The sequence below is a fragment of the Galleria mellonella genome, unplaced genomic scaffold (assembly GCF_026898425.1).
Source record: "Galleria mellonella isolate WM207_F2 unplaced genomic scaffold, CSIRO_AGI_GalMel_v1 utg182, whole genome shotgun sequence".
Classification (NCBI taxonomy): domain Eukaryota; kingdom Metazoa; phylum Arthropoda; class Insecta; order Lepidoptera; family Pyralidae; genus Galleria; species Galleria mellonella.
The window spans coordinates 1737436-1762490 of NW_026442023.1; the positions used below are offsets into that span (position 1 = coordinate 1737436).

The 25055-nt window shown below is 33.6% G+C and overlaps 1 protein-coding gene across 1 annotated transcript in view; it reads left to right on the forward strand.

The window, feature by feature from the left end:
• LOC113512969 (uncharacterized) overlaps nucleotides 1–25055 on the forward strand; it is a 49351-nt gene extending 24296 nt beyond the window's left edge. Inside the window, exons 2-7 of the mRNA XM_026896952.3 lie at nucleotides 18539–18739; nucleotides 19599–19779; nucleotides 20986–21090; nucleotides 22016–22188; nucleotides 22678–23208; nucleotides 23796–25055. Coding sequence (XP_026752753.1) covers nucleotides 18553–18739; nucleotides 19599–19779; nucleotides 20986–21090; nucleotides 22016–22188; nucleotides 22678–23208; nucleotides 23796–24148 — 1530 coding nt within the window. The 5' untranslated portion in view covers nucleotides 18539–18552 and the 3' untranslated portion in view covers nucleotides 24149–25055. The remainder of the gene's footprint in view (nucleotides 1–18538; nucleotides 18740–19598; nucleotides 19780–20985; nucleotides 21091–22015; nucleotides 22189–22677; nucleotides 23209–23795) is intronic.

Below are 25055 nucleotides of genomic sequence, written 5' to 3' on the forward strand. Positions count from 1 at the left end.
TACGTATCTGTGAAATATTGCCTGGTAATAGTGGTAATAGGCAGTAGCGTCAAAACACAAGTCATCGTCCAACGAGACGGTCACGGTCGAATAACGGGATACATCGGTGCCCTAATGAAGGGCATCGTGATCTTGGATATCGCGTTATCTATCGATAGAAGTCTGGACAGCCTCCATATCGTGGTGAGTCGATATTTTGGATATCACTATTTGTCGATATCGATGGAAGACAATCTTCGTAAGGTTTTTTTCAATGGACGAATATGGAATGGTACACCCACCTTTGCTAACGGTATACAATGGCAGGGCTCCAGTAGAGGACGAAATGATGAAGAAAATTGGCCCAGCGTGACAAGTTCACTAGAAATTTCCCAGGATGATTTCGAGGTGCAACCGTGTAGAGATCGAGCTGACAGTGGATATTGCCTAAAATAGATATTGACACCCACATTACTCGTACTACAAATCCCTTTTTCACGTGCATTTAGAACATTGCAATGCATGTGGTCTTGGGTTCACTTTTCGATAAACTTAGAAAAAGAATATGACTTCCTAAATTAGTCCGACTATCCGACCAAAACTGTCACGTACCTAAATACATAATAAATTTTAATGCGAAAATAATTATGTAATAAATATTAATTAAAAATGTCGTATTTAATAATAAACAGGTAATTTATTAATATTTATTACCGGATATTCTAATATCTTGTATAACTTATATAATTTATTTCTATTTTATTATTAACATATCCGTTTTTAAAATATACATACAATTATTTGTTTAATATTAAGATTAATTTTATTAGAATCAGTATAAAGTTATTTGCTAAAATTATTAAAAAAAACTGTAAAAGGCCCTTAAATGAAGTTTTAGTTAGCATTGGCAGCAGATATATATATATATATAGAAAACAAACAAACATGCAACTCATAGACAGGCAGGCTTTTTAGGAAGGAATACGAGTATGCTAATTTTCTTAAAGGTTCCAATATCGATTGAATTGACATAAAACTGCAGTAGCTGTAGTTTAACACCACAAAACAAGATAAAGCAATTTTGATCTTGCCAAAATGTTAATTACGTTTAGTAAATATCTTAAGATTAATGATAAGTCCCAAGCAGATACCTATAAATATTAGCGGACTTTTGAAAACGTCTCAAAGGGAAGAGTTTATATTCTTTAAGATAAAAAAATTTACCAAATTGGTTTATAATTGACGAAGTTATGAGGTAACAGCCATATAAAATAATAACACCAAATTGAGAACCTCCTTTTTTAAAGTCAGTTGAATAATACCAGAGGGACACTTAATACAAAAGTCGATTGCTTGGGTACCTCTGTCCCATTCGTATTTCTACCGTGAAGCAGTTGTGTTTGCATGGCTGTGTTTCGGTTTGAAGGGTGGGATATGGCGTGAATTTACAGGGTACAGAGGAATAACACCTGAGTCCTCAGGAATGGCAACGCATGGGGGGTATCATGGGCGAAATAGTATACTTTGTTATGTCTATGGTACTGCTCATGTTTATAGGCGACGGTTACCACTTTCCATCAGGTGGGCCGTCAGCTTATTTGTCATTCTAAGTTGTATAAAAAAAATAACGAAATATTATGAGTAGTCTTTGTAATATTTTTTTGACGCTCTTTTTCTTTTTGTCATTTTTTTTTAACCGTTACCTTAACAAAGAAACAATTGCTTGTTTTATTTTGGTAATGTTGATTATTTTGCTCCTTCCATTAAAGTGTTGTTGCATAACCTTAACTTAAATTAACTTTACACAATGTATTAGTGTAGCAAGAAGTGCAACAATTTTGTACGATCATTTTATATTAACCTTCATGTATTACTTAATCTTGATGATTATTATCAAAATTATCCATGCAAAAACAGAATACACATATATCAAAGTATGTGTGTATACATTATATATATATATATATATATATATATATATATATATATATATATATATATATATATATATATATATATATATATATATATATATATATATATATATACGTACTGCCGATGACTACTCAAATGAATAAAATACGCAATATATTATATTATTGCTTGTTATTTCGGGCTATGCGTTTATAATTAGGTTATTTTTACCATATTAAATTTAGTACTATCTTTATAAGACATCTCGTTTCTAACTATCGTTTCTCGTTTCTAACTAACTATATTATATCTATAACTTTTCGTTATTGTGAAATTTATAGTATTGAGGAATTTTTCTTTAATTTAAAATTTTACTTAATCTCAAAATCGTTATTTTTTAAAAAGTAAAACATTCGGAATAAATTTTAACGATCAAACACATTCATGACATATTCAGTAATCCTGTAGATTTTGAGATTAAGTAAAAAACACCTCTACTCTCTACTCTACCTGTTGGGCTAAAAGAATTTGTACAGCATTATTGAATATTCGACGCGAATGTTGAATAGATAGAACAGTCTGGGGTACAGTATTGAGAGCACTCAAATTCCTAAGTGGATGGAATTCGTAGAGTTACTGATGATACATTTATAAAATGCAGCGCTGTTTGTGCCTATTGACATCTGATATACATCAGTCTCTTGGATCTAGAGCTGCAATTCATACTGAATTGAAACTGTGTATTTTTTTATTTTCTGTACAATTTTCTTACATAAAAATCGCTCTGCTCTTTCTATCTCTTTTCATCTATAGCTATAAGTAATAATATTTTAAATACTATTTTAATTATAATCGGCTTATTCTAATTGGTAACAATAAGATTTACCTTTATTTATTACAAATAGATAAAGGTAAATATAAAATATACCAAAATTTCGTAACTATTGGTTGAACCCTTAAGGAACCAATAGGTAAACAATTTGCTTTTACTATAGTTTGAGTACTCAATTCAAAAAGTATCAAAATAATGTTTATGATAAACTATCAAGTTTCAATAATGACAGGCAAATTATATTCCCGATATATGGCTTCCCTGACTTTCACAAACTTAATCAGTTGTGGGTCACAGGCACAGGTCAAAACGCGAGCCCCCTACCAATTGATCCTCGGCCACGATAGCAAAGCAAATTTAAAACGACTGCAGTGGAAAATGAAGCCTTATTCGTTGTATTAATAAGACTAGTAATGGCAATGCATTATTCATTTCACAAATGTGAGTTGAATCGGTTTGATACGTGATAAGTGTTCTAATTCCTAGAAGTATGCGAGATAGCGGTGCTGTTTTAATGCCGTTTTGATGTTTTGTTGGTTTACCTAATCGATTTTATGAGTTAATTGAAGAAAAGTGAATATTTATAACATACTTCCCTCATCCTTGTGATTAATTAAGGTAAAGGAAACATAAAATACTAGATGTAGAATTTATTAAATACATTATACATACATACATACATATCTGTCACGCTTGTCTCCCATTAGGGTAGACAGAAACAATGGAACGCCAAATGCTTCAATTCAAACAAACCTCTTACGCTTCTTTCACATTCATCAATCTTTTCATACACGCTGGCCGGTTACGGGTACTTTTAATTTGCTTTTAATTTAAATACATTATGTTATATTAAATACCTAATATATGTTTCCCAAATGTATACCATATATGTTTTAATGGATAAAGATAGAATGATGCACCCGTTTATGCTAACGGTGTAAAATGGCGAAGTTCCAGTAGAGGATGAAACGTTGAGAATGAAGTCAGATCCATAGTGGTAAATTAATAAGAGTTCCACCTCTCCTAGAAACCATGATGGTTTCCACGAGCGGCGGGGGGTGACCTGACAGGTTATATTGCTAAGGAGGAGGGGAAAGGTTTGTTAATAATGCGGACTATTTGTCCCATTGCTATTATTACCCTTTCAGATCGAACTCCACGTGGTCCTCCCTGGAAACCATCGTGCTAAATTCCAGGGTTAACATTACGGTGGGCTAACTGACCTGCCTTTTTATTCTCACCTATCATCCCTCACTGGTGCTCTGCCATCGTATACCGTTAAGGTAGGAAAGGTCACTGGTCCACTGTAATCTACTTAAAAAAATTGGTAAGGACTGGAGCTAATGCCCTCATTAGTAACAATTCGTCATATAATTTATTTATACATTTATGTTACATTGTGCAGAAACCGCTGTAAGAGATGCACTTTGTTATAGTTTAATATATCCTAGGTCAAGATTTTGACTACTTTTTGTCCCGGAAGAGTCTACTCCAACCACAGAATAGCGTGACTTGAACGAAATCTCTATAATTATGATAATTATATAACTGTATGCTCATAAATTTAACGGCATATACTATATTTTTAAGATAAGATGATGATGAAGAATATATTTTAGATTGGTTTTTAAGTCAATAATAATGCATGAATATATATGATAGAAAGAAAAAAAAACAGATTACAATAACGATGATGACCTCAATATTTTTAAAACAGAGTTACAAAATATAAATGCAAATTTATTTCATCGGAATTATTACTATCGTAAAATATATATAAGTTTTATTTCATCAGGCTATATAAAGTATGATAAAGGTGGTATCTCCACCTAGATTATCAACTTCGCTTACTAAAATTCATTCGAAACATTGATAGACTTTCAATGGGAATATCTGGTAGATTTTTATATTCTATTAACTATTTTTGAAATAGACATATTCTGTATTTATCTTTTGTTTTACACCTCACTTCTATCACTGTACTCTGAACAAATACATGTATTAAAATCCCCTCCTTTTTATCACTAAAATATGCTCTACCTTCTTACTTTCTTAATTATTTCCTTTCTTATATATTTTATTATACACGTTGGAGTATCAATCAAGCTTATGGTGTAATGAAAATTTATAAACGTGAACAACGTGGATATCTTATAATACACTGTGACGCCAGAAGTACCGCATCATTGCCTTTCCGTAAGACTATGACACCTTACTAAAAATTTCAATGCCATATCATGTGTTCTGCTTCGTACCTGCAGACGTATGTTACCTAGTTTCTCTTAATACAGAGCATTCTAGCTTAGAGCTAGGTAATCGTTTTGAATTTATGGTATTTATTACTATAACGTCCCAAACTTCAAAATATGCTTTTTTACATGACATGTAACTACACCCTATTAAGAGAACACAGGGATATAGATATTTAAACATTTTCTTATGTATCACATAATACATATGATGCTCATTTCCCGCGGTATAACATAACAGTTAGTTAGATAACAATCAGATCTGACGTTACTTCGAGAGTGAAAGCGTTCCGTTGAGTTCACGTGTGATCCGAGGTTGGGGTTATGTTACGTGAAATGTAACTGTCGTTGAATTAATCGCTAACAATTTACAACTACAATTAGTAAATAAACGCGCAAACAACTTGTCATGAGTCGCGTGTTAGTAGTGTAGTAGTTCTATCGACGTTAAGATTCCGCACATGGAATGCCACAAATTCACCGATTTATCTCAAAATAATGAATGGATTGAAATGTCTTTATTTTAGTATATCATAGTGTCAATAAATTTAAGTTTTAGTTTTATTATTATTACACTGCGAAATAAAGGTTTCCCTCATAAGGGAAATTTTTGCCAAACGTGGCAATCGCAATTAGTAACTTTAGAGATGTTTTAAGAGTAACGCTGCTGCCCATCTCTTGTCCATTAAATTACTTTAGTTGCCTTTTACGACACTCACGAGACAGAAAGTGGTGGCCTATTCTATGCCGGGACCACACCATAGACCACACGGCAAAGTAATATTTAGTACATAATCTAATTCTCAAAAAGTCTCAAAACATTCGTATACAATCCTTTGTGTTGATAATAGAAGAGGAGAAGCAAAGTACTACAAGGTACTTTCTGATAGCGGCAATGCTATTAAATTAAATTTAATATAAAAGATTTCAAATATTTATTTGTTTGTTTAAAATTATTTACTGTATATCATATGGATGGAAATTTTATAAATAAAAAAATACACGACAACACAAGTTGGCTTAATTGTTTATGAACATTAGTTTATTATTGGGTACTTAAAATCTTTATTTATAAAATGAAATATCGAAGTTATTATTCTGTGGACCAGTAAAAACTATTTTATTTTATTTTATAGAATTGTGGCAGAAATGTTTTACATTTAATTCTCCGATGGTTCATATTATAACACTTGTACTAAAGTACCAAATGAAACCTGTAATTTTATAGGGAATTGTACGTCAGAATCGAGCTTATTATTAGCATTACTTAGTTTGCGTTCATTTAAGGATGCAATATAGAAAATTTATCATTTCTGTGGTTATTTTTTTAAAGAAATTATTAGAATTGAAGTAGCATTAACTCGTTTTGCTTGTGAGACTCAGCATCGCCGACTTATCGCGAATTGACTTGTTTTTGTCTGGCGTTCGATACGCGTTTTATAGGTAACTGTACCGTAGTCAATTCTCATTGTTTTATTGACTACGGTAAAACACTTTTAGTGAAGATAAATTTATGTAAGACTAACCTGCGTGGTGTCATCGATTTAAGTTGAATTTTTCAAAAATCCTTTCTTAGCGGTTGCTTACTTTAAAAAATGAAGATATGTTCCAAATTTCAACTTTATAGACTTAGTAATTGTGGCTTTGTGTTGATAGTCAGTCAGAACAAACTATTTTATAAATATAGATATAAAAGTTATTTTTATCCCATATTAAATGCTTCCTTATGGAACAGTTTTTCAGAATATAGAAGTAAGTTTGTTTGTTTGTTACGAAGTCTTAACGGCACAATTAATCGTTAAAAAATTTGGCACACATGTAATACTTAGCATGGAAAAAATATAAGGTTCTGGAAGATATTGTTTAGCAATAAAATCGTATCTTGTACTACACTATGCATATTGAAAATCCTTCAACTATTGTTATTTATGCAATAAAGTAGTAAATAAATAAATAAAATACTTTTTGTCCCAAATTTTCGATCAATCACAGTATAATTATTTTACATGATAATTCATCACGAAAGAATTTTCAGAGAGTGATTGACTCACAAAGTACATAGTACTCTGGTATCTTATAAACAATTCAGTGCATTACTTTTCACTTAAGTAAAACAAGGTAAGACATGCAATTACATCAATGGTGCGTGATCGATTCCTAATCAGAATAAACATCCGTAAATTAATCACATAATAGTATTTCCTATCATATTATGCAATTCCTTCCGAATAATTTTTTTTTTTATAATTTAACAAAACTTGTAGGTTATTTCCTCTAGTTTCATTTGACTGAACTCGTTTATTTTATTATCATAGTGTTCAAAGTTGAATTGAATTATTTAACCTTCTTAAGATTGCGCGGCAAAGCGTATTTATTGAATGCGAATGAACGTGGATATAAAAGCCATCGGTAGAAGATATTATTGCTAAATTAGAAGAAAGGAAATTCTGTTAATGTTTTAGCATTTAGTCATCATAATGGCCATCATATCAGTTGTAAACTTTATATATACATATAGAACATTGGCATCTTCCTATGGGAAGCCTCACCAGTAGTTGCCACGCTTGGCAGACGGATTAGCAACCGCAGTTAGGTTTTGATGATGTTTTAAGAGGGTAGCATGGTAGGAATTTAATGGTCCATCCCTCGGTCATTAAATTGCCTTAGTCGCCTCTTTACGACTCCCAAGGAAAGAAAGAAAGTGGTGGCCCATTCTATGCGGCTGATTCTATTCTGATAGTACCTACCTTTGCCTGCCTTCATGGTCAATTTTTATTTTATTATATCTTGGTCGATTAATTTTTATTACATAATGTCGATAAACGTTATTGTTTTTTGGGAGAATTATTTAGAGAATGACATAATTTGTACTCTATTATTAATTAGCGCTGACATTGAACTGAATCTAATGTATTGTTATTTATTGATTTTTTAACATACTATTATAATTTTATTAATATTAATTGAATAAATAATTGATGTAATGTTAAGTCACTTATATGTATGTATTAAATGTAATGTAACTTGTACCCATTAATGATTTTGCATGCTTTAGAATATAAGGCGAACATTTGTACTTCACAATAGATCAATATCTGTAAAAACAATGTTCTGGTAAATAAACAAATCTATCTTAACTAAATCTCTCTTAGTAATTGTTACACAGATACCATTTAATATTAAGATTACTATGTATTTATACATAGTGTACAGTCATTTTAAGGAAAAAACAGTATACTAGGTAATAAATAAATAATAATGTACTTACACTTGAGGTATTTAATATTTAGTTTATAATTTCAATAATTTTTTTTAAACTATATAAACTTTTGTCGTTCAATTACTTGCAATGCTTTCCTATAGAAATCCTCTTCCATATCTAAGTGTTGCTTGCATATATTCAACAGCTTGCAAAGACGTAATATCGTAGAGTTGGCACCAAGAACAGTTCAACGGAACGGAACGGACATTGGACTATGTCAAATGAAAGAACAACAATATTTGTTTTAATATTTCCGGTAGTTTAAAATACCTGCAGTTTTCTGGCTTTGGGTAGGCGGTACCCAGTAGACTTATACGTATTATTATTATTATTTCAGCCGTTAACTGTCCACTGCTGAACATAAGCCTTCCCCATAAGCAGAGTTTTGCCAATAGTTGCTACGCTTGACAGGCGAGTTGGCAACCACAGTTAGGCTTTTACAGATGTTTTAAGAGGGACGCTGCTGCTTATCCCTCCACCATAGGCTCCCTTAGTCGTCCATTTTATTCCAGGACCTACACGGCGACTTATATGTATACTTACCAATAAATCATAGTTGCACATCAAGTGTTCTATAGATTTCAGAATTACCAGAGCGAGACTTTGTACAAAAGTGTGGTAGGGTCTGCATGGGTCATCACTAGATTGCTTCTACCGTAAAACAACTGTACTTGAATAATTTTATTTTGGTTTGGAGAGTGGGATATGGTATTTAAATTAGAATGCAAAGGCTTGACATGAGGTATTTTTTTTATGCAACTTAGAATGGCAAGCAAACTGACGGCCGACTTATGGAAAGCTATAACTGTCGCCTATAGACATGAACAGTACCATGGACATAACAGTATTGTCTATCGTACCCTTCATGGATTCCTAGTCTTGAAGAACAAGATGTTATACCTGTAATACTGTACCCTGTTATTTCATTGCCTTATCCCACTCTTCAAACCGAAACACAGCCATGTAAACTTAATTGTTTTACGGCATAAACACGAATGGGATAGAGGTACCAATCAGGTAACTTCACGTCCTTTTTCCCTCTAATAAGAAGCCTGATATTAGATAGGCATAGACTTTTCATACATATGGATATATATATTCTATGAAATCCATAATCCTGTAATATCTATGAGTGATAGTTATTAATCTCCATCATTTGGGCCGTCAGTTTATATACCATTCTCACTATTATAAAAAATCCAATTCCTAACTGTAAGCTCTGAATAGAGGCTAACAGGCAATCTTGGACTAATATACAATTAATTAAAAAATGGTTAAAGTTGACGGAAGTATATACGTGTAAATATATGTATCGCAGCCTTCATCTGGCCACGTTCCATTCCCATAGCTTGTTAGTGCTATTTCCCATCGTGCACTCGTTAACATCGTAACGGCGAGCCCGTAACTGTTTCAGACTATTCTCTTCATGTACCACTTGCTACGTTAATAGCTTACCGTTTTTTTAATACGTGCTGTCAAAATATTGGGTCACTGTGGTATTAGATCTGTGTACACAACGTACTTTAACATGGTATACAAATGACATCGTATTGACAGCTTTATGTGCAGTATCCTTAACCGCATTGTTTTTTTTTTATTGATTATAATGGAATGGTAATCCTTGTTTTAAAATTCCAGACAAATTATCATATTGAAGACTAGGCAGCATGGTCTCCGACCTTAGCCTGTTCCACAACGGAACAAACGTACTAAAAAAAAGGAATGGTAATCCTTGCCTGTGCTACCGGTACATATTGTCGGAGCACCAATGAAGGATGATAGACATCCTTTACTGGTGCTCCGCCAATATATACCGACAATGAAAATGCAGTTTAGTTAGATCATCGTGATGAATATATCTGAAATTCAGCAAGTTGGTTTCCGAGGGGATCATGTGAAGGTCGACTTAATAGGGTATATTGGGAGGGAAGGGATGTTAGTAATGGAGACTAAGGACCCCATTCCTAGCAATATACCAAACCAGGTCGACCTCCACGTAGTCCCTCCTGGAAACCATCGTGCTGAATTCCAGACTTATTCATCACCATGGGCCTTATTCATCAACAGACCTGCTTTTCATCATCACCTATTATCCCTCACTGGTACCCCGTCTGTATATACCATATGCGCGGGTGGGGTTACTATTCCTTTTTCACCGTCATAATTCGCATTAACTGCAATCCTTCTTCCTTTTTCGAAATTTTCGAAAATAATATGTTACCCCTTAAGAGGGAGTACTATGTTCAACTGTGGACAACTAGCAGCTGATAGTTCGGATTGATACCTGCTGCAGATTTTCACCATCGTACAACCCGCCATAAACTAAAATTTCATCCCAACCATCTGGACAAGTGGTCCTCCACCGTGCGTTTTTCAAGGCACTTTCTCCCACGCACAACCACTCTTTGGAATCAACTTCCAGCAGCAGTATTTCCGAACCGATACGACAACATAACCTTCAAGAAAAGAGCATATTCCTTTTTCAAAGGCCGGCAGCACACCTGCAATGCCGTAGGTGTTGTGGGTGACCATGGGCGGCGGTAGTCACTTACCATCAGGTGAGCCGCATGCTCGTTTGCCCCCTGTGTTGTAAAAAAAAAAAAAAAAAAAAAAAATCATCATCATCATCATCTCTGTTACTCGCTGATAATGTACCTTTCTATAAGTAAAAGAATTATTAAAATCGGTTAAGTACTTTTTAGTTTATCCATTACAAACAAACGATCAAATGATTTCTCTTTACAATATTAATATAGATTTTGAGGATCATGCGACAGCTATTATTCTGAAAATGTTAAAAGAATTAAATTGTAAAAATATACACAATGTACGTACTTTGATAGACAGTGAGGAATATCACTTATAATAAAATGAAACTCCGTGATGATCCTAGAGAAAACTAGAGGTACAATGGCTTGTTATGGGAAAGTGTTGGCAGTGCATTACAGCTTATATATAATTAACCATACTTACGTGGAAAAAGGTATTAATTTATTCATTAATAATCAACTTGCCCCGGATTTGTAAAGTAATTTATCTCCATTGATTTTATCTATTTATACAAAAGTTTAATTAGAATTTATCAATGTGAATCAAACTCTCTGCAAAACATATTTAAATGATATCCATATCAAAGTTCGATGCTTAGTGTGTAATATGAAGTAAATGGAGTAAATCGAGAGACGTGAACAGTGTTATCATTCACTAGCTTTTTGCCTGCTACGTACTTTCATACGTTTTCAGTAGGAAAAATTAGACAGAAATATGTACAACACTAAAAACTACATTTAATTTGGAACAGTAGTTTTTGCATAATGCCGGAATAAATATACAGACAGACAGAGAGACAGACAAACAGATTGACAAACAAAATTTCTTAAAAATATTGTTTGACATTTATTGGTTTTATCAAAATTCCCCATATAAATTTTTCTTAAATATTCCCTACGTACAAACATCGTCGAGTTACAATTGTATTATATTACTAAGATTACGTACAACATTAATTTTAGTAAACATCACTTTCACTTTATTCATATTTTTTATTAAAAAAAATAATAATTGCGCATCTTTTTAATGAATACATCCGAGAGATGGCGGTAGGCTCGCCTCTTATCATGTTGAGTTTTAAATTATTCTTGCTAATATCAATAAACCTACATTGTTACAAAAATATTTCACAAACATTTTTTTGTTATAGTTTTTTTTTTTATAATAGTAACGTGCATAATATGAAAGTAGATGTAGATTAATGACAAAAGTAAGTAAGTGTTTTGTCCTATCTAGACTTTAAAACGTATTTCACATACTAACGGACAGACAAACATTCTCAGGCGCGTCGTACCTACATAATATATATGGAATTGCTAACAAACGGTTGAAGAGACATCGTTAACGGCACCTCCCATTACTATACCGCTTCAGCATAATTTGCCAGTTTTTCCAGTGTGAGAGATCAACATCAGTGTACCGCGCAGAGAGGTCTTGTTTTTGACTCAATTTTGTAATACGGTACTATACATGATTATGGTCACAGGTCATATCTTTAGCACAGTTAAAGCGGCTTCTGGTAAACTAGTTTTTTTTTAATTATATTTAATCTAGTTCCTCTTTTCTACAAATACAAATGGACGATGATAGCTTAGTTGATGTTTTGGAATCGCTCGTGAGAATTTCGGAAACTCTCAAATATTTCTATCTCATACTGGAAAAATTTGAAAATTATTGTAAACCACTTATTTTATGTTATAAGGGCACATAAAAAATCATTATTCGAAAAATTCCTATTTCAATTAGTTCAGAGCAATATCCAAAACGTCTCCATTAAAATCCTAAAATACTATGCTATTCCATAAACATAAAGATCTATATCGATTCTATAAAAATAAACCTTTATATTTATGACAATTCTGTTAAGTAATTAATATTGTAATACGAAAGTGTATAAAGATATTTGTATGTTTGTTACAAAATTTAGTACATAGATGCACTATGGATCCTCCATTAACAAATACGATTATTTTTATTATCCTTATTCAAGCCGACAAAGACACGTAATAAAACCCAGTACCCATGAAATAACTTTAGATACATAATTACGAAATTATCACAGTTACATCGTAGGTAAATCGATTCTTACAACCTTACAGAATTGATCATTATAATTATCTCGTACCGTAGAAAATTAGGCGTCAACGAACTGCTGGCTGCCCACAAAAATAATAGATGTAAGGAAATTATAAATGCTATTATCTCCCGGCGTGTTATTACGGCTCAATCGTGTTGTATGAAACTCGATTTGTATATCGTAATTTGATAGTACAAGCTCAAGTTCAAATTATCTATAGTGTGGATTATCAACGCTTTGGCTGTTAACTCCGTATTGAAAAATTCTTAGTTCATTGAACTTTTTTTTCTTTTAATATTGTTTCTTTTAGGGATTTCTGTCTTGCAATTTAGAAAAAGACTGTTTTTTTTTTATTAAGTAAGATGACTCAAAATTCATCTAAAATTAAGACAATGATATAATTTGTAGGTGCTGAATTACTCTCCTTGCTCCAAGCTCATAAGTAAACAATCATTAAATATATATATTATAATTAGGAACACCAAGAAAAAAGTCAGTCAATACTGTGACTTACAAGATCACAGACTCAAGATGACTTCGGAGATACAAGTTGGAGTATAAAAGATACGTACTCTGAACAATACCTGTGATGAAAATCTGTGAGATTGGACTTTTTTCAAAAATGTTTCTTTTTCTTTTCACTTTCTATATTTCTATAGCCCAAAAGGTGAAATACATCTTCATTTACCTACATTACATTACCATTTGGTGAATTTGATAATGTACCAACTTTTGGTAAAGTCTCTTCAAACAAACGCTTCGTCAAATATAGCCCCCTTATTTTTAATCGACATTAAAAAGATGTAGGCTCTCAATTCAGTTGTATTTTTTTTATGTTTGTTACCTCATAACTACATCAGTTATAAAACAGATATTTATAGATTGAGCCCATAAAATTTTTATTAACATCAATTTTGTAATTCAGTTTTGAAATCAAAATAACTGGTTTTGCCACAATTCAAGTCGATTTTTTTGTGGAACACGATTTTAAATTATCAACTCACATAAATTTTGTATCTATCTCACGGGGTCACTATAACGTCAATTTGGAAATCGATAGCATCTGTACCTATCCGATTCACTATCGCTACATTGAAATTCATAATCGATTATCGCAGATTATTCGTGCACCAAATATAATCGCACTCGTGGCTCAATCGATACTAGATATTGTCCGAATTAGGTTTATTCATTCGATTCAATCAGTTGTAAATTGCGGTTGCGTGTTCAGCGGTATTCTGTATTCTTCATATTGACCTTGACCTAGACATCCAATTCAATGGAATGTGTTTTATCAAAGACTTCAAACGTGCTGGTAATGTTATGACACGCACTCCTTATACACATGACTGTAAAATCAACGGGATTGATAATCGCTTCAGTGCAGTGACAAACGGATTTGATTCCCTTACAACTGAATTTTAGAAAAGATACTTTTTAAATACTACATTGGATCTTTAGTTTTGGATCATTTAAACATCATTTCGTGTGCTTGTTCTCTGTTAAAAATTTTATATAGTTAAGGCATTTAGGATAGTATTGTAAGTAGAGAATCCGGGATCCCGAATGATGCGAAAAATAAAATTATGTCTTCAACCAGTATTACGATTAATATAGAAGAAATTTTTGATAGAAGGTTGATAATATAATTTTATTTTTTGCGCCTTATTCAAAAATTATTTATATATATATATATATATATATATATATATATATATATATATATATATATATATATATATACGAGGTTTGTCCGGAAAGTACGTATAAAAGTTTTTTAAAAATTTTATTTTACAATTATTCAGGTAAATCAATTTTATCCCCTTCAAAGTACTCCCCCTGTGACATAATGCACTTGTGCCAACGCCGTTTCCACTGTGAGAAGGCTCCTTGAAAGTCCTCTGGTTGTAGGTTTCTCAGCTGCCCCGTCGTAGCTTTTTTTATCTCATTTATGTCCCCCAAATGCCGCCCCCGAAGTACCAATTTGGTTTTTGGGAACAAGAAGAAGTCACACGGGGCCAAATCCGGCGAATAGGGGGGGTGTTCGGTCACCGTAATGGAATTTTTACTCAAAAACTCACGGAACGATCTTGGCGCAAATTTTTTTCATTTGAAGTTCGTTTCTTAGAATTTCGTGGACCACGGTTTTGCCCAAATTAAGCTCTTCAGCCACCTGTCTGACCGTTAAACGACGGTCCCCATTAACACAAGTTCGAATTCTTTCCACGTTTTCGTCGGAATGTGAAGTGGAAGGACGTCCTGAACGTGGGTCATCTTGAACGCTTTCTCGGCCCTCTCTGAATCTTTTTAGCCACTTGTGGACGGTTGGTTCCTTCACAGCATCATCCCCATAAACTGTTCTGAGATCGGCAAAAATTTCACGGCCATTCTTGCCGAGTTTCGAGAGAAACTTGATTACGACGCGCTGCTCTTCAACGGAAGCGGGCTCCATGCCGACGGGGTTTCGTTAAGAGGTAACTTCACAGATGGCGTGACAAGCCAGTTCGCACCGCACGGCGGTCAGACCAGAACTGAAGCATTGTTAGGGACATAAGGAAGGGGTCCTGCGCTTACCTGGCCTCCCCACTCCTCTTTCTCGCATTCCAGAACACTTTTATACGAACTTTCCGGACAGACCTCGTATATATATATATATATATATATATATATATATATATATATATTAGTTATTACTATATATATATTTATTACTAGCTTTTGGCCCGCTACTTCTTACAGAAATGGACAAATCAAATTAGACCATTTCTAGAAGGTGAATCATTATAAAACATACACATAACATACTTCTGCATGCAGTATGCATTGCCAATGAGTAATATAGACAGCCTATATTTTATTTTAAAAAAAAACCGCGCGGAGCTGGAATGGACAGTCATTACCAGATAATATAGTAATTTTGGTACACCGCTTACACTAAAGCTTTACTAGGCGTCATCAACTCACAATTATATAAACAGTTATGTTACATTGCGTAATTCTAATTAGTACCAATTAAAACTGTACCGTGTGGGACCACGGCCGGAGCTCGGGCGTGTGAAACTGTCTTTACATCATAATAAAATCGTAACGGAGCCAAAACTATATATTAACCTCCTTATTCATAAAAACTGCCGGGTGGTCCCGGCATAGAATGGCCCCCCCTTCCTTTCCTTTGGATGTTCTAAAGAAGATTAAGGGAACTTAATGGACGAGGGATGTACAGCAGCGTCCCTCTTAAAACATCACCAAACTCTAACTGTGGTTGCCAATCCGCCTGTCAAGCGTGGCAACTACTGGGAAAACTCCCCTTATGAAGAAGGCCTATGCTCAGCAGTGGACAGTTAACGGTTGATACAATAATAATAAAAATTAGAAAAATATGTTTCTAAGTTCCAATATCGTTTTATTTGTGACCTCTATAAAACGTAACAAGGCAATCTCATTCACAATCTATTCTTCTTATAGCTCTTAATCTATAGAAAGCCGTTCATAGACAATTAAATTGTTTTTTAAACGTTCATAATCGAAGTAGAGTATCAGAGATTGTTGGCAAGGAACGAAAATGTAGCGGTATCTCATAACAATGAAGGTACTTACTAGGTACACCAATATTAACGTTTAGACATTCTCGTCGCATAATTCATGGTTTACAAGAAACGGGAATTAAGGTGGTTGGTCACTAAACATATTAAACAAATTATACTAGATGCCGTTGGTATCGAGATGTGGTTTTTGTTGATAATTTTGTAATTAAAGATAATTTGAAATAAAAATGGTTTTTCTTATTATGTATGGATGTGAAGTGACACATAATACGCGATCTTTTCCTGAATGAATCATAACGCACTTAAAGAAAATGTTTCTTGCTAGTTCGTGGTTTTTACAAAGTTGTACACTATATGAGAATAAAGAGAAAATTTATGATAAATTATTATTATATAGGTAAAAAGTAAATAAAGTCACTCGCCAATTTAGAAATTTTGCCTCAAATTATCTTAAATTAGAAAATAATAAACAAAAAATACAATTCTGAATTCTAGCGCCATCTAGTACTCTCTATCCAATTTTGTTTAGTGATCAACTACCTTAAAGCAAACTATATACTGTCGAGATAACCTACGTAAATTATTATAATTTATCTAAATGATCGAGTTAATTCACGTCTCTTATAAGCCTATTATAATAAAGAATATTGTACCTAGAATCTGTCTCTCAAGAAAACTTAATATAAATAATAAGGCGCCAGTACCCGCACCCGCAACACCAGAGGCGTTGCGGGTGATCATGGGCGACGGTAGTTGCTTACCATCAGGTAAGCCGCATGCTTGTTTGCTCCCTTTGTTATAAAAATATATATAAATAAATAAATGATTGTCTCGACCATATGAAAGACTGCTGATGTCCAGTAGTAGTGTAAATAAAAAATCGTTTAATTGATTGAATGTTTCATTTGTCATTTTCTCTAAATGTTTCTGTGATAATTTTTTAACAAAACTTGTTCAAATTTTTGTTAAGTTTTATTAAAATAGACTTATACCTAATTAATTTTAAACTTTCGCCTTTCTTAAACATATTTTAAATTAATAATCGAGACTTAACTGTACCTAACACAACTACTTTATCTGTAATTTAGTTTAGGAATTTAGAATTATTCATACCTATTTTTTACACATATACTCGTAAGTAAATAACTTACCAAAATATTTTACATTTCGAATAAAATCTCTTATATTTACATATTTAAAAAAATTATGTACGAAAAATTAAATATTATATATATTTTATTATTGAACAATTGTCGGAAAGGACAAAAACAGAGTGAGTTTATTAATTTCCCGTTACATATGTATATAGACATCTACCTTATATCTATGTTTTTGACACGCATTTAACCAATTTAATATTTCATAAACGAATTCAGGTCATTCATAAATTCTCAGAGACAATTTTAAACAGAAACCGAGTCGTAAATATCTTGTTTTATCAAAATGGTCCAGTGAAACAGTTTCTTGAAAGTGCAGTTACTGTATAGAGATAATCAGACTCATTTTGTAAGTTTGTTTTTTTTTTTTCAAATTGGATGATATACAAGGTTAATCTATATTATTTTCGGTAAAATAAATACCGACATTAAATGTGAAATTTTAAAATAAATGAAGTGTTTACATATAGGACTTGTGTACTTAATTGATAAGTAACTGCACGATTCCAGATAAAGAAACTCCTATAATAAAAAAAAAAAATGTATTTAAAAATAGATTGAAGAAGAAGACCAAAAAAGATAAAACTGTGTAAAAGACGATGTGAATGTCTAAAAACTCTTTGCTTGTTTACATATTTATTTCGGCATAAGATAAGACTAATAAAGGACAAAAAAATAAGTTTTAGAAATTTTATCTGTCTCTATATATGTATGTTCGTTACAGCATCACCCAAAAACTCAAATTGGACGTGGTTTTCGTAGTTGTATTCCAGAAGGTCTAACTCAAAGTATAATGTTGATTTTATTTTCATATGTCACCAAAAATGATCTCTTCCATTTGTTTTTTTACTTCCAAATTCATGCATACGAAGTCATGTGCAAAGCTAGTTCATAATATTTCGATGAAGAAGCGTTCTTAGCACATCCCTAGTTACAAAAACATTTAAATCTACAATCCGCTCTTTGTTTCCAGAGGGCGCCAATATAATGTGGCGCGCAATACTGCTGGCGTGGCTAGTCACCTCGAGCCGTGGACAGCAGACACGGCCCAACAGGGTCGTCGACCTCTCCACCACTTGCGATAAAGCCTCTGTCACCATACACCTGGATATGGAGAAGCCCTTCAAGGGGCTCGTATTCAGCAAGGATTTTTCGAGAGAATGTCAAACACAAGGTAGTTAATACTTACTATGTTACTAAATGTTAATATTTTGTGTACGTTTGAATAAAATTTGGTACACGGATATGTTTTTTTTTTAAATGGATGAAGTGGTAACCCCGACTACGTGCGCTAACAGTATGCGCTGGCGAGATACCAGTGAGTAGGGTTTTTTACAACACAGGGGGCAAACGGCTCACCTGATAGTAAGTGACTACCACCGCCCATGATCACCCACAACATCAACGGCATTGCAGGTGTGCTGCCGGCCTTTTAAAAACGAATATGCTCTTTTCTTGAAGATGGGCAATATATAGCAATATCTATATATAGATTCAATAAGGAATATGTTAAAAGTTTATTATTCAAAAAGTAATACTGAATAACACTTAACATATTCGAAAATAAATAACTGACCGATATGGGCAATATCGAAACGGGGGGATCTTTTTAAAGCCAAAAAACGGAGGAACCCAGTATATAGATATAGGATTGGTATTAATATTACCGGTATACATAGGTTTCCAGGGGAGACCACGTGGAGGTCAACCTGACATGGTATATTGTTAATAATGGGACTAGTAGTCTGCATTACTAACAACCTTGCAACCTTACAACAATGCCTTCCAACCCAAACAAATATGTTAGCATACAGCTATCGTAACTTTTTTTTATTGTATCTACTGTTGACGGTCCACTGTTGAACACAAGCCAAGGTTTTACCCATAATTGCTACGCTTGATAGGCGGGTTGGAAACCGCGGTCAGGCTGTAATGACTTTTAAGAGACCATTGATTTCCCTTAGTCGCCTCTTACGACACATACGGGAAAAGAAGGGATTTTAAGTAAAGATGCAATAATTGTACAATTTCAGGTAATTACCAGAATAAGATATCGTTACGTCTACCGTCGAACGCGTGTGGGGTGAGGACCTCCGCGCTGAACTCCACTGTTGAGGAGCCAGACGAAGACGAGGACTTGTACTACAACGTGGAGCTGGTCGTCCAAATGGACAGGCACCTGCAACAGTCTTCCGACCAGGAATTGCTAATTAGGTGCGTATGAGGCTGCTCAAGCGCGAATCTACCGTTCTGACCATGATGGGCATGTCCACAACCCTAATACACTGGGGGAAAGGGATTGTTAGCAATGGAGTTTGACAGCCCCATTGCTAGCAATATGCTTTATTAGGTAGACCTCCACGTGGTTCCCTCTGGAAACCATCGTGAACAATTCTTGTTGAATTCGTCACGATGGGCTAACTGACCTGCTTCATACTCACCTATCATCCTTCACTGGTGCCCCGCCGGTGTATACCGATAGCGCGGGTGGCGTTACCATTCTATTATCATCCATTAAAAATAAAAAAAAAAAGCCTAATACACTTATGACGTCACACTTTCACGGTCTGTTGAGCTGTTGACTCCTATAAGTTAATTTTTATTTGTAATTTTTTTCATTTGCAGGGCAAAAATAAGAAGAACATAGCTTTAATCGTCACAAAATTGAGACCAACTTAGGAGTAAAGTCGATTAATTGCTAGACTAATTATTAAAATCGATTCAAAATTAGCAATATACAATCGCTTAACATATATAAGTATAATAAGTTATAAGTATAATAAGTTATACTTAAGTATAATAAGTTAATAACAATGTTAGCAAAGGCGAACTTATCTCTAAAAGAGATTTCTTCCAGTCAACCTAACGCAGTGGCATAGGAAGTAGTGAATGGGCAGTAGTAGTGCAAGACAGGAATTTAAATAAATATTTACATAAATTATAAATAATTATATATATACACACATACATACATATATATACATACATACATACATACATATATATACATACATACACACACACACACACACACACACACACACACATATATATACATACATACATACATATACATACATATACACACATACATACACACACATACATACACACGTTAAATACAACATATAAATATCAAATACAAGAGAACATAATGATGACAGTCCTCTAATCATTTTTATATTTAAACTAAATTGGAAAGATAGAATGATTTTAATTTAATTTTAATAATTTGATTTTATTGACGTATTGTGAAATTCCTCATGTTAAAAGTCACTTAAAAATGTCTGGTTATATGGTAGACATCTACTTTGTGATAAAATAAATGAAAATTTATGTTCAACTCTTAACCTTATTCTTACGGTTCAACATTAGACTGGATAAGATAGAGATATTAAACAATATGCTCTTGTGTTTTAGGTGTAAATTGCAACGTCGTGCGGTTCGCATCAACAGTTCAGCGTTAGAGACCGTCATAAATACGAAGTTGCACGAAATGATTGGGCAGGAAACGAAAAAAATGAGGTAATAAAACTTAAAATATTCAAGATTTTTTAAATAAAAATATTTATTATTAATCTTTTTCTATGCTGCTTCTTTAAGATAGAAATTCTTCGTACTGGCTTGTTATAAATAACAAAATAATCAAAGCATTTAATTATTTACGAGGAAAACATCCCGCTTCGAATTGGTAAAGATTAGTTCTAGAATATTTATACTAGCTGATCCAGCAACTAGTGTTTTGCACCCTACCTGTAACCATGTGTATGAGTGCATATTTTGAATTTTTTTTCACCAAAGCGCAATGCGACTTCTTGAACTTCCATAATTAATATTTGTGACAAAGTATTAGTAGTATTTTTACTCTGGTAAGAGACTCCGGAGACTGTACAAAAGTCGTTTGGTTGGGCACCTCTGTTCCATTCGTGTTTCTACCGTGAAACAGTTGTGACTGCATGGCTGTGTTTCGGTTTGAAGGATGGGATATGGCAGTGAATTGACAGGATACAAAGGAATAACACCTGAGTCCTCAGGAATGGCAACGCATGAGGGGTGTCATGCGCGAAATAGTATATTCTGTTATGTCCACGGCTTATGACTATAGGCGACGGTTACCATTTTCCATCAGATAAGCCGTCAACTTGTTTATCATTCTAAGTTGCATAAAAAAAGTGACTTGGCCTATCGTGATGATTGCATTAGGAAGTAACTAAGATGATTTATATAGGAACCGCGTGGAGATCAATCCGATAGATAGATTATATTATATTTTGTACCAAATATTTTTTTGTTATTGACCACATAAAGAATAAATAAATTATATTGTGGTAATTACAGTGTGGTTTTTAAATCTCATTACTAACAATCCTTATACCCGAGAGACTTTTTGTTGATCGATGAAGTTATTAAATTATATTTATTATAGATATTTGAAACTTTTTCATTTTAGAACTGGTAGAAACCGTCAGGGGTTCGTCAATCCAGCTGAATTGGAACAGCGAGAATGGTTGATGGAAGCGGCGCGCGCCTGGATGGAGCTGTCGCCAGCTGTGGCTGCTACGGAACCCGCCACGGTCGAAGTGGGACAACCAACTCGGCTCCTCATACAGTGCACTCTGCCAGGTACATTGACAATCCCCATTACTATGTAGATATTTTTATTACTAAAAACAAAATATTGTCGTTAGTTCTTAATCATCATCATCATATTAGCCTTTAACGTGGACAGTTAAAGGCTAATATGATGTCTATCTAGTAATTTCAATCTTGTTGGTTTCATCATATCAGTCCTTAACTGTTCACTGCTGAACATAAGCCTCCTCCTTGAGAGGTTTTGCCAATAGTTACCACGCTTGGCAAGCGGATTGGCTACTGCAGGTAGGCTTTGGAGATGAAAAATGAGAAAAAAAAATTCAAAAATAACATGAAATTACTAAATTATTTTTATAAGACAGATTTTTATCGTGCCTCCTATGAAAGAGGATGAGACTGGAAGAGATTCCGCTTTTAGGGATAAGGCCGCATTTCTTGTTGTTTGTATTTATAATAAGTTTACTACTGTAATCTTTTGGAGGGAATAATAAAGAGTATCTATCTATCTATAAATTCCAGTTGGCGTTGGCCTGCGGGTAACCAACTGCGTAGCACACGACGGCCTCGGAGAAGCATCACAGAAACTTTTAGACGAGGCAGGCTGCCCGATCGACGAGGCCATATTCAACAAGCCGACCATCCACCGCCACAAACCCAAGAGTACAGAAATCGACTTCTCCGAGTTGGAACCAATCGATCCTCAAAGGAACATCGATGAAAACTCCAATATCAAACAAATAAGATCAGACCCCGACTATATGTTTAAAAATATCATGACCTATCAACATGCCATTACAACTTTTGCTGCCTTCAAATTTCCCGACAGAGCGAAGTTGCATCTTACATGTGGTATCGAGCTTTGTAAAGGCCGTTGCCCACCAGTGGACTGCAAAGCATTACAGAAGCCTCAGCATACAAAAGACGGATTAGTAAGGAAGGCGCGTCTAGATAAAGATGCGAAGGGAATAGTGATAGACAGACTGGAAGTATACAATAGTATAGAGGTGCTTGCACCTAACATTGAGTTGGAAGATGAAGCGTCGATTAGAGGTAAGGCTTGTGTGAAATTAGATAAAGTAATCCATTATCCCTACGAAATATTTTACCAATAGTGACTCAGCAGTCCCATAGTAATTTACTTCGACTATCACAATGTTAAATTTGATATAATTTACAATACGTTACATTGTATATTAGACACGTTGATTTGCGTAAAATAGGTTTCGGGTTGGAGTCCCGATTGGGCTAATTTATAAAACTATAAAAAAAAATATCTTAGGTCTAGGTGTACACTTTCCATATAAAAAATATACAGGAGAGGGTACTGAGGAGTAAAGGTGCATTTAAGGGGTTTTTTTATGCCCATCTCAAAATTGTCTGGTCCGATCTCGTCCTACAAGAGTAGACACCAAACAATGTCTGGCGAAGAATTTAAGACGAAAGATATTTTAAAGAACTAGAGCCCCTCTAAAAATATTTTTTTGTGGAAATCATCTGAGAATATCTTTGATCAATAATAGTAAATAAAATCCGTTCCAAATCCCAAATCCGTTCAGTAGTTTTTACGTGTAAAAGTAAAAAACATCTATCGTAATAAACCTACGAATTTATTACATTAATAGGATTTTCTCGTATAGGTTCAAGACGAATAGAAGCAGAAGAAGACGAAATAGTCCGAAGATTCTCTCCTGGAGACAAGACCATCTGTTTATCACCTGGGAAAATGGCTCTTGCATTTTGCGTCCTTGGAGTCATATTCCTCTGTGCTATAGCTGTGGCCTTCGTATCTCTGGTGCGAGCGAGACGACGACTTGGAAGGGAACCGCTGCATACATCCCTCTCATTCTACACTGGCAGCAAAAGTATGTTCTCTTCTAGTGAGAGCTCCAGCTCTGGCCTAAGTGGGAGTAAACTGTTGCTTACTGATAGTCCATACTTAGATCAACATTCGACTTCTAGTAACAACTGGCCATATTCTAGAGCATTCTAACTTGATACAAATAGTTTAGTCCATACCCTCGCATACTTGGGTACTGAAATGAACTTATAGTATGTTTCAATAAAACTTAAATGTAGGCCGCCTTTTGTATCACTTTTTATAGAAATTAACTGTATTTATTATTTTTATAAACGGTGCATTAAAGCATTAATAAATAAATAAATTTAATGAAAATGTAACCACGTTATGTTGAAGTTATCATAGAAATAATCTCTAAATGAAATTATTAACACATCTTAAAATACTATCAATAATTTATTTATTAAACTTTAATACACCTATATAGTGCAAATGGCGGACTATACATAGACCATAGATAGGAAGAACGGAAAATATAATTGACGGCACAATTTATGAGCAAATAAATAGAAAAACAATATTAAATTAAAACAGTAATTTAAAAATAACGTACATAAATAATATTCATATTACTTATATTATATAATTAATAGATTATTATTTGTACTCTTATTGGAGACCAGCAGACTGTCTTATGGTTGGGTCAATTATTTGTTTGTTTATATTTCCATTAAATTATATTGAAATAGACTATTCTTCACAAACTTGAACGCCAATAGTTGATAAATACTTCTGACCAACTTCCCAATTAGGGATTAAAGTCGTGGGTAATTTTATTTATTTATTCTTATTTCATTAACTTATTACAATAAAATGACAAATAAAATACTGGTAAATTATTATTACTATCTATCGTTAAAAAAAAAACATTAAAAAGTAACAATATTGTTTCAAATACATTTTGTATGATTTAATATTTTTAATTTGAATTATTTTTATGATGAAGGTTTTTCTTCTCTCTTCAGGATATATGTGTAGGTAATAATACTAATAAAATACAAACAATTCTATTTGCATGTATATACCGAATTTTACAACA